The sequence below is a fragment of the Anneissia japonica genome, unplaced genomic scaffold (assembly GCF_011630105.1).
Source record: "Anneissia japonica isolate Jap-2015-1 unplaced genomic scaffold, ASM1163010v1 scaffold10404_len16218_cov117, whole genome shotgun sequence".
Classification (NCBI taxonomy): domain Eukaryota; kingdom Metazoa; phylum Echinodermata; class Crinoidea; order Comatulida; family Comatulidae; genus Anneissia; species Anneissia japonica.
Window position 1 is genome coordinate 1 of NW_022721162.1, and position 12423 is coordinate 12423.

The window sequence follows — 12423 nt, forward strand, 5'->3', positions numbered from 1 at the left end:
CAGATGTATGCTTTAAGGTAATTGAAAATATTTTACATATTATTACATGATTATTGATTTTTATTAATTTAATTATGATGCTAATTGCTTACTATGACAGAAAGAGTTGTAGCCAAGGAGAAGGAAAAGAAGAGGTAGAAAAAAAAGAGAAATGGTGGGATGACCCGTGGCCTATTCAAGAATTTTGAATTGGGGGGGAGAGGGGTGGTGTGTATTTTATTATATATGAAGGGGACTACCACAGACCCATCATGGTGGGGGGTCTGGCTATGAAATCTTATGTTGCTGGTATGCCTTGTTAACTGGAAGTTTCAATGTAATTTTCTTTGTTCCCCGCCACCAAATGCTCAACAGCCTTTAGTTTACCAAGAAATTGAACATGGCGAAATGGAAAGCACCTTCTTTTCTCAATTCGTACTACTTACAGTCAATCACTATGGCTGCGCAATCGTTTTCACCTTGAAGCAAATACATATTTTTCAAGAAATACCAAATATATTAATATTTTCTACCAAAGAAAAGTTTCAAATTTAATCAAACATTTACATGAGCTTTAAAAGTATGGTGTATTTTAACTTGAATTTTCTATAAATTGGATAAAACTCAATAATTCTAATTTTAACAGATGTTAATTAAGGAATGATTGAGGATTTTTAGGGTTAACGATGGTTAACTATTCAAAAATTCAATCCAAAGTCAAAGTAATTTTCAGTTTTATTTTCCGCCTCAGCTTCATATTTGAAGCAGTCAATCTTTAGACAAAATTGTAATCAACACATAACTAATTGCAACAGAAATTAAAGTAGTTTTCAGTTTTATTTTCCGCCTCAGCTTCATAGTTGAAGCAGTCAATCTTTAGACAAAATTGTAATCAACACATAACTAATTGCAACAGAAATTTTTTTCAGAATCTGTTCTTGAAATGTACACATATACATACTAAAAGTCTAAAAAAATCCAATGGGTTAAAATCAAATGGTTTATCGCAAAACTGCTGTGTTGAAGCGTATAAAAGCCTGCTGTTGCCAAGTACTTGCTAATCCAAAAAATTGTTAATAATAAGGTAGATTGGCGTGGAACACATTGGTTTGTTGAGTCAAATGAATCTGTTGCCAGGTGATCTTCTAAATAATACCTCCATGGTTGAAGCAAGAGTTGTTAGTAACAGAGGGGGAAGAAAAGAGTTGCTAATAACAGAGAGAGTGGAAAAGAGTTGTTTATTATAGAGGTGGTGGAAAACAGTTGTTAATAACAGAGGGGGTGGAATAGAGTTGTTCATAACAGAGGGGGTTGAAAAGAGTTGTTGACGTAGTGGAAAAGCATTGCTAATAACAGAGGGGTGGAAAAGAGTTGTTTATTACAGAGGGGAGTGGAAAAGAGTTGTTCATAACAGAGGGGGTTGAAAAGAGTTGTTGATGTAGTGGAAAAACATTGCTAATAACAGAGGGGTGGAAAAGAGTTGTTTATTACAGAGGGGAGTGGAAAAGAGTTGTTGACGGAGTGGAAAAGCATTGCTAATAACGGAGGGGTGGAAAAGAGTTGTTCATAACAGAGGGGAGTGGAAAAGAGTTGTTGACGGAGTGGAAAAGCATTGCTAATAACGGAGGGGTGGAAAAGAGTTGTTCATAACAGAGGGGAGTGGAAAAGAGTTGATAATAACAGAGCTGGGGTTGGGGGAGGTGGAAAAGACTTTTTATTGCGTGATTGATTGAATGATTGAAATAATTTTAATTTGTTTTTGTACAGGTGAGCGAGAGCTTAGCTTCTAAACCAGGAAGCAATTCTGAAGACACTTACTGTAAAGATGAAGTAAAAACCAAAGGTATAAATGAATTATTAATTAATTAATAATTAATTAAATATTTTACAATGATTAGGAAACAATTTGTTATGAAAGAGACGCATTAGATATTGTTATATCAATTTAGTATTGGGGAAAAGGTATCCCAAATACATTGTTGCGTGGCTGAATTAGGTGCAACCTTTAGTTTTTATTTAAGCGAGAGATTTAATTTTAATTATTATTTTGTATTTTTTTAGATGCCTTTAATATTGGTGCAGTGTGCGCTCAAAAGAAACGAAAGCATTCTGACCCCACTACTGGTATGTCTAATTTCAGTGTTCTTATAAATGCTTTTATACATAATGATTATACCATAATAACTGAGAAGTCGCACGACATTATAGTATCCGTCCCAGGGAACAGATTGTTCATAAGGTATTTGATCCGATGACTGGTGTGATAATGTGAAGCACTTTAATACGTTCGCTGCCAGGGACTTGCATTCACGTCCACACCTCTCCAACATTCCACTATTGTATTGCACGTAAACGGTAAACTCTCTGGCAGTGGTCTAGGAACTCAGAATTAGTGATTTCACAACAGTTGAATGAAATGTTTTTCATATGGTGGCGCCCTTGATAACATGGTGTATGGGATGAAAGTAGGAGAAAATTCTTGGCAGTTAATGTGTTAAAACCCTTGGAATGAAAACATTCTTTATTTTCATTTGTAGGTACAGAGTTGAAACCATGTGAACCAAGGTTGATTGCACCGCACCTTCTAACTCGAAGCGACTACGAATGTAGCCTTTGTTTTCGGCTGCTTCACATATTTTAAATGTGTTGGTAGAATCATTATGTTCTTAAGAATTTATTTTTAAAATGCTATGCCCAACATTTAATTACAAAGACACTATTACAGTATATCAAGTTGCATACTTATTTTAAAAATTCAATTTGTTATTAGGTTTATTTATTAAAGTTAATACCAGGTTAATTTATTAGAGGAGCGAAATTATACTACATGAATCAAACCAAAGACAATATTTTTATTTCTTTTACAGTATTTAGCAAGCAAGAAATTTTCAGTCAATGTTCTGATACAAAAGATAATAAAACAGTACTTTGAGAAAGAGTTTCATGAACGAGATGAGATCCATGCGGAAGAAATGGAAGAATTACGGGGGTAAGAATCTTGATGTTTAATTAAAAACAACCTACAGTTTTGTTCATTTCTGCTAGAATATATATTTTTGAATTGATGATTTATTCAGTCTTCTTCATATTTCAACAAATAATAATGTGATTTAGTTCTTTTAATGTATGTTTCATTGAAAAAAAAGAATGATACAAAACAATTTTAGCATAACTTATTTTACATATTGATTTTTCTCTTATACAGGGCATCTAAAGGCCATGGAGAGTCCTTGATCCCACTATTCATTTGTACGATTGCATTTCCCACAATCCCCTGCCCATTGCACATCTTTGAGCCTCGATATAGGTTGATGATTCGTCAGTGTATTGAGTCTGGGTCTAGGCAATTTGGAATGTGTGTTCCATCAGAACAAAATGAGTGAGTACTGAGTTTTTATCTTAGAGAATGAAAAATTACATGGGAGATTTTTTACAACACAACACTGGTAACTAGATTCTGAAGAAGCACCAGCCAGGTGCCTTCGCTAGAATTGAAGAAGCCCCAGCAGAATGCCTTCGGTAGAACCCAAAGAACCCTCAGCCAAGTGCCTTCGCTAAACCTGAACAACACTAGAAATTGCAAATAAAAGATATATTACAAAATACCAGCCAATATGTGATGCCAGGCCATGATAGAGCAATTTTAAATATGAAAAAATATATATATTAGTAATAAATAAACATGACTGTTAAGTTGAAAAACAAGTACTTTATTCGATAAAGATAATGTGATAAAAAAAATATATATTATAATATTTAAAACTAAGTTTAATTTTCCATTTCTTTTAGATTTTCTGATTATGGTTGCATGCTGAAAATTAAAGAAGTGCAAACATTGCCAGATGGAAGGTCAATCATTACAACTGTAGGGGGGAAGCGATTCAAAGTGTTGGGTCGAGGAATGCGTGAAGGGTACAACACAGCCAATGTCAGGTTTATTGAAGATGACACTGTACAAGGTATGTAGGTTTACATTCAAATAAACTTCTCATGACTAAATAACTGAGCTCCTTAATCCTCAATTTAAAGAGACTTCGTCATTGCACCATTTATCGTATCTGAAGTGTTGATGATGGTTCATTTTTGGATGAATACATTTTACAGTGACCTGTGACATTCATAATATATAATAATAACGTTATTTGAAAACTACACTATTAAATCAGTGGCACACGTCATGTCACAATAAAACTATAAAACCACAGACAAAAAAAGATGCAGGTATACAGAAATAAGAGAAAGCTTAAAAGACAATTCAATAAAATGTACAAAGAAATTTAAAATCAATTAATTTTAAACTAAGCATTTAACACCATTCAAATTTTTAAAAATACAAGTAAAACAGGAACAGGTAAACTGTGCAAAAAGATTAAAATTTGATTAAGACCACTTTAAAAATTATTATAAACTGTACATTAAATTGATAAAATGCGCTGCTATCCACATCATTTATTTTGTCCAATATACGTTTAAGAAACATAAAAAAAAAATTGTCTTTTGCACACTAAAGATTTTTTAAGAAAAAAATATGAAACATCAAGAAAATGTATTAAATTTATTAAATAATAAACATTTAGAAAGATTATATATTATAGGGTGTTTAAAATGGTTTGAATTTGCTAAGAATAAGACTTAAGATTAAAATCATGCAATGCTGTATATTCTGACTCAAATTGTTCTTAAAAGTAGGTTATGTGATCGCCACACTCTTAATATAGGCTTTGCAGTACTTATCCAATGTTACCCAAGTTTGACCATTATATAACATTCACAATCCTGTTGTGTTTTAATTTGAGAATACATTTTAAATGAAGACTTTCTAATTATTTGCTCCTTCATTTCCTCAGCATTATGTTCTCATTTGTTCATACGTAGCTTATCCAACTTTTTATCAATTTCTTTCTTGTAGAGGATGACATTAATCAACTGAACACATTACATCAGTCGGTATACAGTGAAGCTTCGTCATGGTTCAATGCCCTTAGGTCCGTCTTTCGTTCACGGATCTCTAAACACTACGGAGGAATGCCAGTGTTACCGGAAAACCCGCTAGAATCACCTGATGGCCCCGGATGGACTTGGTGGTTGCTAGCCGTCCTTCCTGTAGCCCCAAGAGCACAACTAGAATGCATGTCAATGACAAGCCTTAGGGAACGTCTGTTGTTCCCACGAAGATGCCTGCGAGCAGCGTCAGAGTCGTAGATCTGTATATTTGTAAAATATTATCTAATAATGTCCATACGGGTTTAAGCGTCTACAGTATTTAAACTATCAGCAGTATTTCAAAATATGTGGAACATTGCCCAAGTAAAAAATTGATAGGTACATACTAACTGTGGTTGTATCTGCTTTACATTTATTTAATTTAAATCCACTATTAGTAAAATTCACACCGGAGTATGTGTCCTTTTCATGACAATGTAGAAGGCTTCCTTTAGGTTTTGAGGGGTTCTGTATTGGTTAACCAAATAATGGCATAAAAAATGTTATGGAGACTTTTTGATATTTGCTAAAATTTGTTTAAATATTTGTCTTCTTTGTTTTATCCAAGTTTTATTTTTGTGGACATTTATATTTATTGGCCTTTTATTTTGTGATCACTACATTACATTTTTATTCTTGTGTTTTATCTGCACTTATTGTTTTCTTTTTCATTAATTCAAAAAAAGAAATTTGTAGGTCTGATTTTATTCGTCTCAAATTTTGTGGCTCTTTGTTTATTGATTTTATGTTTATTGATTACTAATCAGCTTAATGAGATTACAATTATTAACGATGGAAATCATGTAATGACAATAAAGACATGTGTAGGATCAATGTTTATTGATTAGCAATCATCTTAATGAGATTACATTGATTAACGATAATGAATACAATAAAGACGTGTAGGAACAATGTTTATTGATTAGCAATCATCTTAATGAGATTACATTGATTAACTATAATGAATACAATAAAGACATGTGTAGGATCAATGTTTATTGATTAGCAATCATCTTAATGAGATTACATTGATTAACGATAATGAATACAATAAAGACATGTGTAGGATCAATGTTATTTTTTATTGACACACTGCAAAGGTCCATTAAAATTAAATATTTTCTAATATTTAAAACGTTACATGAAATGCAGTATAGCCTCATGATTTTTATGACCACTCTGTGGTTAAATTTAAATATTACTTTGTTAATAGATAGTATTGTAGAAATGTGAATAATAAATAATGTTTAACAATATACTTCATAAATAGTTTTAGTTTATCCTACAAACAAAACAATACCATCTTTTAGATATTCTGTCTGTGTGTATTAGCAAATAAAACAATATACTTTATAATTAGCTCTTGTAAGGAAGTGTTCCAATGTACTATATAGCCTGTTGCATTTTATTTTGTCTTCTTTTGTATTGAGCATTGGTCCTGGGCATTGGTCCAGGACATCGGTCCTGACATTCCTCGGCGTATGTCTTGGGGGCATTGGTCCTCGCATCAGTCCTCAGCATCTGTCCTGAGTCCAGACTATTGGTTATGGGCATTGGTCCTCGCATCAGTTCTGGGCAATGGTTTAGGCATCAGTCCTGGGTATTTGTCTTTACAAGGGCGTCGATACGTGCTTGAAAGTGGGTGGGTGCGCTTAAGACCCTCGGTCGGCTCCGTGGGTCGAAGCCCCTGAAAATTCGGCGTTCCAGCCTTTTATAAGTATGTCATCTAATTGTTTTAAGGCAGCAGCATAATAATTTACTATTAACCTTATTTCCACACTACGTCTACGTCAAAAAAAGTGTTTTGTATTCATAATCAAAAACCCACTTATTTTGTGCAAACTAACGTTTATATAAATTACGATTTGTTTTATATTAGTACGTAAATGTACTTGCTTTAAAAAGTAGGATTTTAACTATAGACGAGTGGTGAATAGTGGGGGTCGTGTCCTCCTCTCGACCACCGATCAATGCCCATGGGTCCAAGTATCAATGCTAGGCATCAGTCTTGATTTTGTTTTGATTGTGCATTTGGTTCATGTTTGATGAGAGAGTAGTGACATTTTAAACAAGCAAAAATAAAATAGCTGCCTATCATTCTCGAAACTCGACAGATAAATTATACCGATTCTGTTTACTTTAGATCCTAAAGTAACACAGTCAATCAATAAGGAATTATTCGTTTAGTTAAAGTCTGTAAATCCACAGACACTCCATTGTTCCAATCTGTGCATCCAGTAAGTGTCATTTGAATTGTTTTTTTAATTTTAATTTTAACATTAACAAACCCTAATTTTCTAAACCTTGAAGCGACTGACTTGGTTATTTTTTTTTAAATATGTACAAATATAAACAGCTCCATGTAAATCACTACTCGAATAATTACATTTAGTAAAGGTCTCTTTGAATGTTTTATAACGTAAGCAAATGATCATAAAATACTGAAACCCCAGTTTAAAACCAACAATGATCGAACTTAGCTATACTGCAGTTATAGAGGGCAGCAGACAGGTTTTATGAATGTTAGAACCCCGAATTGATGCCCAGTGGGCTTTATCTCGTGATGAAGCCGATGTCGAATATTGAAGCCCCCCCTCTTTAGTTTGGAAAATTAGCCTCAAAAAGAAGCCCATCCCATGGGCTTCTTTTCAAGATAACACAGGCTTCTTTTCGAGATCGTACAGTATATACACTGTACATGAATTTCAAAAAACAAAATAAATTAAAAAGAAGCTTGGTTTATACAGTAGTTAAATACACTCCATGATGCAGATTGATTTCTTTTATAATATGATAATAGCATTGCATTGTATGCCCATCTTAAAAAAAAAAAAAAAAAAAAAAAAAAGGAAAAGAAGACGCCCAGGGCTTCAATTTGAGGTTTCACTGTATTTGACACTAGTTTTTGAATGATGTCCGATACCGTTTTATTCCTGGCTCGTGGCGAGTACCTTTCTGCTATTCTCTGTATCCGCCACATGCTCTTTGAAGAAGTAAAGTTAAAAGGCTTGTAAGAAGTAGGCCTAATATAGTCCCATTGTATCAGGGTGATGATTATAACATAAATGTTCGTAAATGGCCAAGAAAAAATTGTGTTGACCACGTTTTGGCAAAATTCAAAAGATGGGTAGGCCTGCAAAATAGGCTAGCCTTGGCCCCCTAGCATATGGCATAGCCAAGGCTATTCCAGCTTTATTTGCTCGTAATAAAAATAATAATAAAGCAAAATATCGACCCTGAATTTTGTAAAATTTGAGTCGGTCGGGCGTGGCCAACATAATAATTTTCTTTTTTGGCCTAATATTAGATTTATTATGCCTCATTTACAAAAGTACGGATATTTATGGGTCATATGTTGCAATGCTATTATCGCAATTAGGCCTACTCTATTAAACAGTCGTATTTATTTCAATCGACCGGCTTGATTTAAAACAAGGAAAATTAAAATTTTTAATTACTGTTATGAAACTAATTTTTAAAATATTGAACAAAATAAATACTGTAATGAATAATGATAACATACTAACCAAAACGACTAATCAAATTTGGGAGATAGGCCTATTTAATTATTGCTTTAAAAGTAAATTTCTACTCTGTTGTATTCTGAATTATACTTCTGGTCTTTGCTCGTTAAAAAGTTGATAAATACGTGGAAAATTGACCAATAGTCTCATCAATTAATGTAGTTACGACTCATCAGAAATTTTATTTTTTAGGACCACGATAATTATCTAATACTCTGATACACCTAACTTGGTAGCAACAGTAAATAAAAAATAATAGATAAAAAAACACAGAAAGACATCTTTTGACTATAGCCGCTCTGTGCAGACAACTATTGTCCAATCAGAAAAGAGTATTTGTTCGTTGCATGCGCCGAGTTTTGTGTTCATATTATATAAATATTATTTTGTGAAAGAATATTCTCAAAACCCATGAGCAAAAGGCCGCAGGACGAGTAAATGAAGATTAAATTGAACGGCAAACACACGCAGTAGGTTATTTGAAGGGTATAGACTTTGATTATGACTTATACTGTATTTCCAATCATTAGTATGGCCTAGAAGTAGGCCTAGGCCGTCTCTACTAAATAGGCCTAGGCGTACTAGTAGGAGCAAGCGTAGACTGCACCTAGGTGTAGGCCTTGGCGGCAGGACTTGGGTGCCCTAGCTAGAAAGGATTGGTTTACTGTTATAGGCCTAAGTCTATGTAGTATGTATTATCGTGCTTAAAATCAGTGACATTATTTTTGTGCGGTTGCCGTTTCGAAATCCTAAATCCATGATTGTGGAAATGTGAATTCATTAGTTATCAGTTTTATTAATTATTATTTATAGTACTACAGCTTTGGCTTGGTCTGAAATCCAGTTCCTGTCCATTGTTGATTATTTTTGATCTTCATTTTAAAGTGTTCTATTTAATTTTGTGGTTGACAAAATTTTATATTTATCTTTAAAAGTTAAGCTGCGACCATGGAGGAATAAATAATGAATGGAAATAATAAATGGAAGTATATTTGTCCGTTGATGCCTGCCGATTTTAGCTTCCGATCCCCTTCCGAGAGATCTGGACTTGATTTGGATCTGGAAAATTATTTATTCCTCCATGCTGCGACCTACAAGCTTTTCTAGCTTAACCACAGCTCCACTATTAAAGAAAAGTGCCTGGGAGTTGGATTTTCGCCTGTATCCTGGTAGGTCTCTGGTCTGTTGTATGATACTCACCTTGCAGTTTTGATTCCCGCCAGAGACACTTTTTTTTCATATAACTGAAATAAAGGAACTCTTCATTGATGGGCTATGATTGATACGATTATATATATATTTATTTATTTGCTTGTTTTTTTTTTTTTTTGGTTTGTTTGTTTGTTTGTTTGTTTGTTTTTTTTTGTTTTTTTTTTTGGGGGGGGGGTTGGTTTTTTTGTTTTTTTGTTTTTGTTTTTGTTTTTTTGAAAGCTATCCATTTACAGTAACATCATAACAGAAATCGACTCGGAAATGGTTCATTCGTGACCTGGTAAGTCATTATGAATATATTTTGATAACAATAACTTATTTCATTGTGACGTAGATCCGTTTATTACTGCTGTATGAATCTAACAGTCGAACGAGCTAATCATCGTTTAACAAGTTCCTCAACACAACGCTAAGCATAATCCGACACTACAGTACATTTCCGAAGGCCATTTTATTTCCAAAAGGTGGGTACATTTTATTAAGCAGTTATTTGCTTAGGACTATAATTATATATTGACACTTTCATTGAGAAGGTTTTTGAAATACACTCCCAAAAAGATTGTAGACAGAAAACATTTACTATCCATGTACTATCTAAACATCGTTGGCCGCACCCACCTTCCGTTACCTTTTTGGCCTACCAGAAAAGGGATCATATGTAACGGTTCCTATACGTGAATAACAATGGGATATATCCAGCTTTAGATTTAGAGTGGTTGGGGGATGTCCTTGTAGAAGGTGGGAAGTGTATTTGTCCGTTGATGCCTGCCGATTTTAGCTTCCGATCCTCTTCCGAGAGATCTGGACTTATAAAATAATTGCACTGTATTTTATTCGCCGGCGCGTTTTGCCTGGATAGAGTGTTTTTACCAATATGCCTACTACTTAAAGACCGCTTAGAATAAACCTGTATAACTGGCATAGGCAAATGATCTGGTAGAATTTAACAGTATAATTTAGTAAACAAAGGTTTTGGTAAAATACTTCAATGATTAGTTATTAAAATAATAATCAAATATATATATATACATATATACATATATATATTTTTTTTTTGCATTATGTGGCCGTTTGCTGTTTTATGGGTTCTTACCATAGATGTGTATAAGAGACAGCGGTAGGTGATTGTAGCAGTCTGTGAGACGGACATCTTGGAGCGGAACTGAGACTTAGTAAATTTCCGAAGTCTGCAGCGGTCATCTAAAATTTTGACCACCAGGTATCTATCACGAGATTGAGTTTTGTCTCTGTCTCCATAAAGATATACCAGATCACCGATGCAAATGGTACCGTGACTTGAGGCAGGAGACATAGATCCATGTGCTTTTGATCTGGAACTGGCGGCATGATTGTGAACACGCTGAAAGTGACACTGTTTGAATGAGCTGTCTGTCCTCAAGACTGGAAAGTCCCCGCTAGGAAGCTGACGAGCTAACGAGAGTGGTTTAGACAAGGGTTTCCATTACATCTAGAATGCAATCATCTATTTTTTTTATCACTTTTATTATATTTATGATTGTGGTTATTATACCTATTATTTTTCAAAAATTATCATTGTTTAATAGTTTTTTATTTTTTCTCTATTAGGCCTATTACACTTATTTTTTTTTCACTCGCCATGTCGGATGATACAATATTTTCTAAATTTATTATGTATTCAACCGAATGATTTATAGAGGCATACAGGAAGTAGAAGCGGAATAATTCAAAATCACGTGACGAGGACAGCCAATCATGCAGCTTGTGAATATTCGCTATTTTGTTCCTACAAGTTGTTCGAAAATTGTAAAGTTTGTGTATGCTAGGTTTTGACTTATTCGTTCTAATTAAATAAGGCTGTACTACTATTCACAGATATCTCACTAATTGACACGATCAATAGGAACGTTACAAACCATCGATAACCATGCAGTTTCTACCAAGGGATCAGTGAGTACTGTATTATAATAATTTTACAAACTCTACCCGACGATGAGTGAGTACTCTAGTGTAATAATTTGTATCAGATATACATTAAGTAAATGAGCGAATAGTATAATGTTAAAAGGAGTACAATTATGTACTGACAGACACATTAAAAGTTGTTACTGTAAAGAACTTAATTATAATTATGTGATTATTAAAGTATAGTTAATTTGTTAGCGAAATATCTAATCATTAACATGTTATTTTTTTTTTTTTTTATGGTGATGAGGATAACAGATGATGTCAAGAATTAATATTCATGAGAAACCTGGTTTAGTCAATTACTGTATTTACAATGACATGACAATGAAAAATAATTCATACATTTCCTTGCTTGTTATGTCACAGGAACAAATTAGTACAGGCTATAGTGAGAAACGACTGGCCAGCAGTAACAAACATCCTTGAAAATGAACCTCATCTTATTGAAACTCAGGATGAGGCAAGTACTAAGTTAAATTTATGAAGTGATTTTCTTGATTTCAGAATTTTTATTGGATCATATTTTTAAAATAAGATACAGTTCCAACACAACACAAAGTTCACAATTATTTGCACAAAATATGTGTACCTATTTTCTGGGGTTTTTTATGATTAAAAAAAAATTTAATCTGCCTTACAGAATTGAAAACAAAATTGTCATTCTCTTTAATGACAATTCTTAATTAATTGAAAACTGTGCGGTTTAATATTCAAAACGTTCGCGAAGACTCTACTGAGAACTAAATAAATCGGTCTAGCGCCCTCTCTAGTTCAATAT

General features: G+C 33.5%; 1 protein-coding gene and 2 long non-coding RNA genes across 3 annotated transcripts; all 3 read left to right on the forward strand.

The window, feature by feature from the left end:
• LOC117111478 lies at positions 1-2612 on the forward strand. The gene is made up of 4 exons (XR_004445877.1): positions 1-17; positions 1747-1822; positions 2041-2103; positions 2517-2612. It is a non-coding gene; the product is annotated as an uncharacterized LOC117111478 (long non-coding RNA).
• A 212-nt stretch (positions 2613-2824) lies between these two features.
• Positions 2825-5894, forward strand: LOC117111480 (LON peptidase N-terminal domain and RING finger protein 1-like). The gene is made up of 4 exons (XM_033254400.1): positions 2825-2968; positions 3185-3358; positions 3769-3938; positions 4889-5894. Exons 1-4 carry the CDS (start codon positions 2952-2954, stop codon positions 5179-5181), a joined length of 654 nt encoding a protein of 217 aa, XP_033110291.1. The 5' UTR covers positions 2825-2951; the 3' UTR covers positions 5182-5894.
• A 4011-nt stretch (positions 5895-9905) lies between these two features.
• On the forward strand, positions 9906-12219 carry LOC117111479. Its single transcript, XR_004445878.1, has 3 exons — positions 9906-10162; positions 11553-11627; positions 12012-12219. It is a non-coding gene; the product is annotated as an uncharacterized LOC117111479 (long non-coding RNA).
• The last annotated feature ends 204 nt before the right edge of the window (positions 12220-12423 follow it).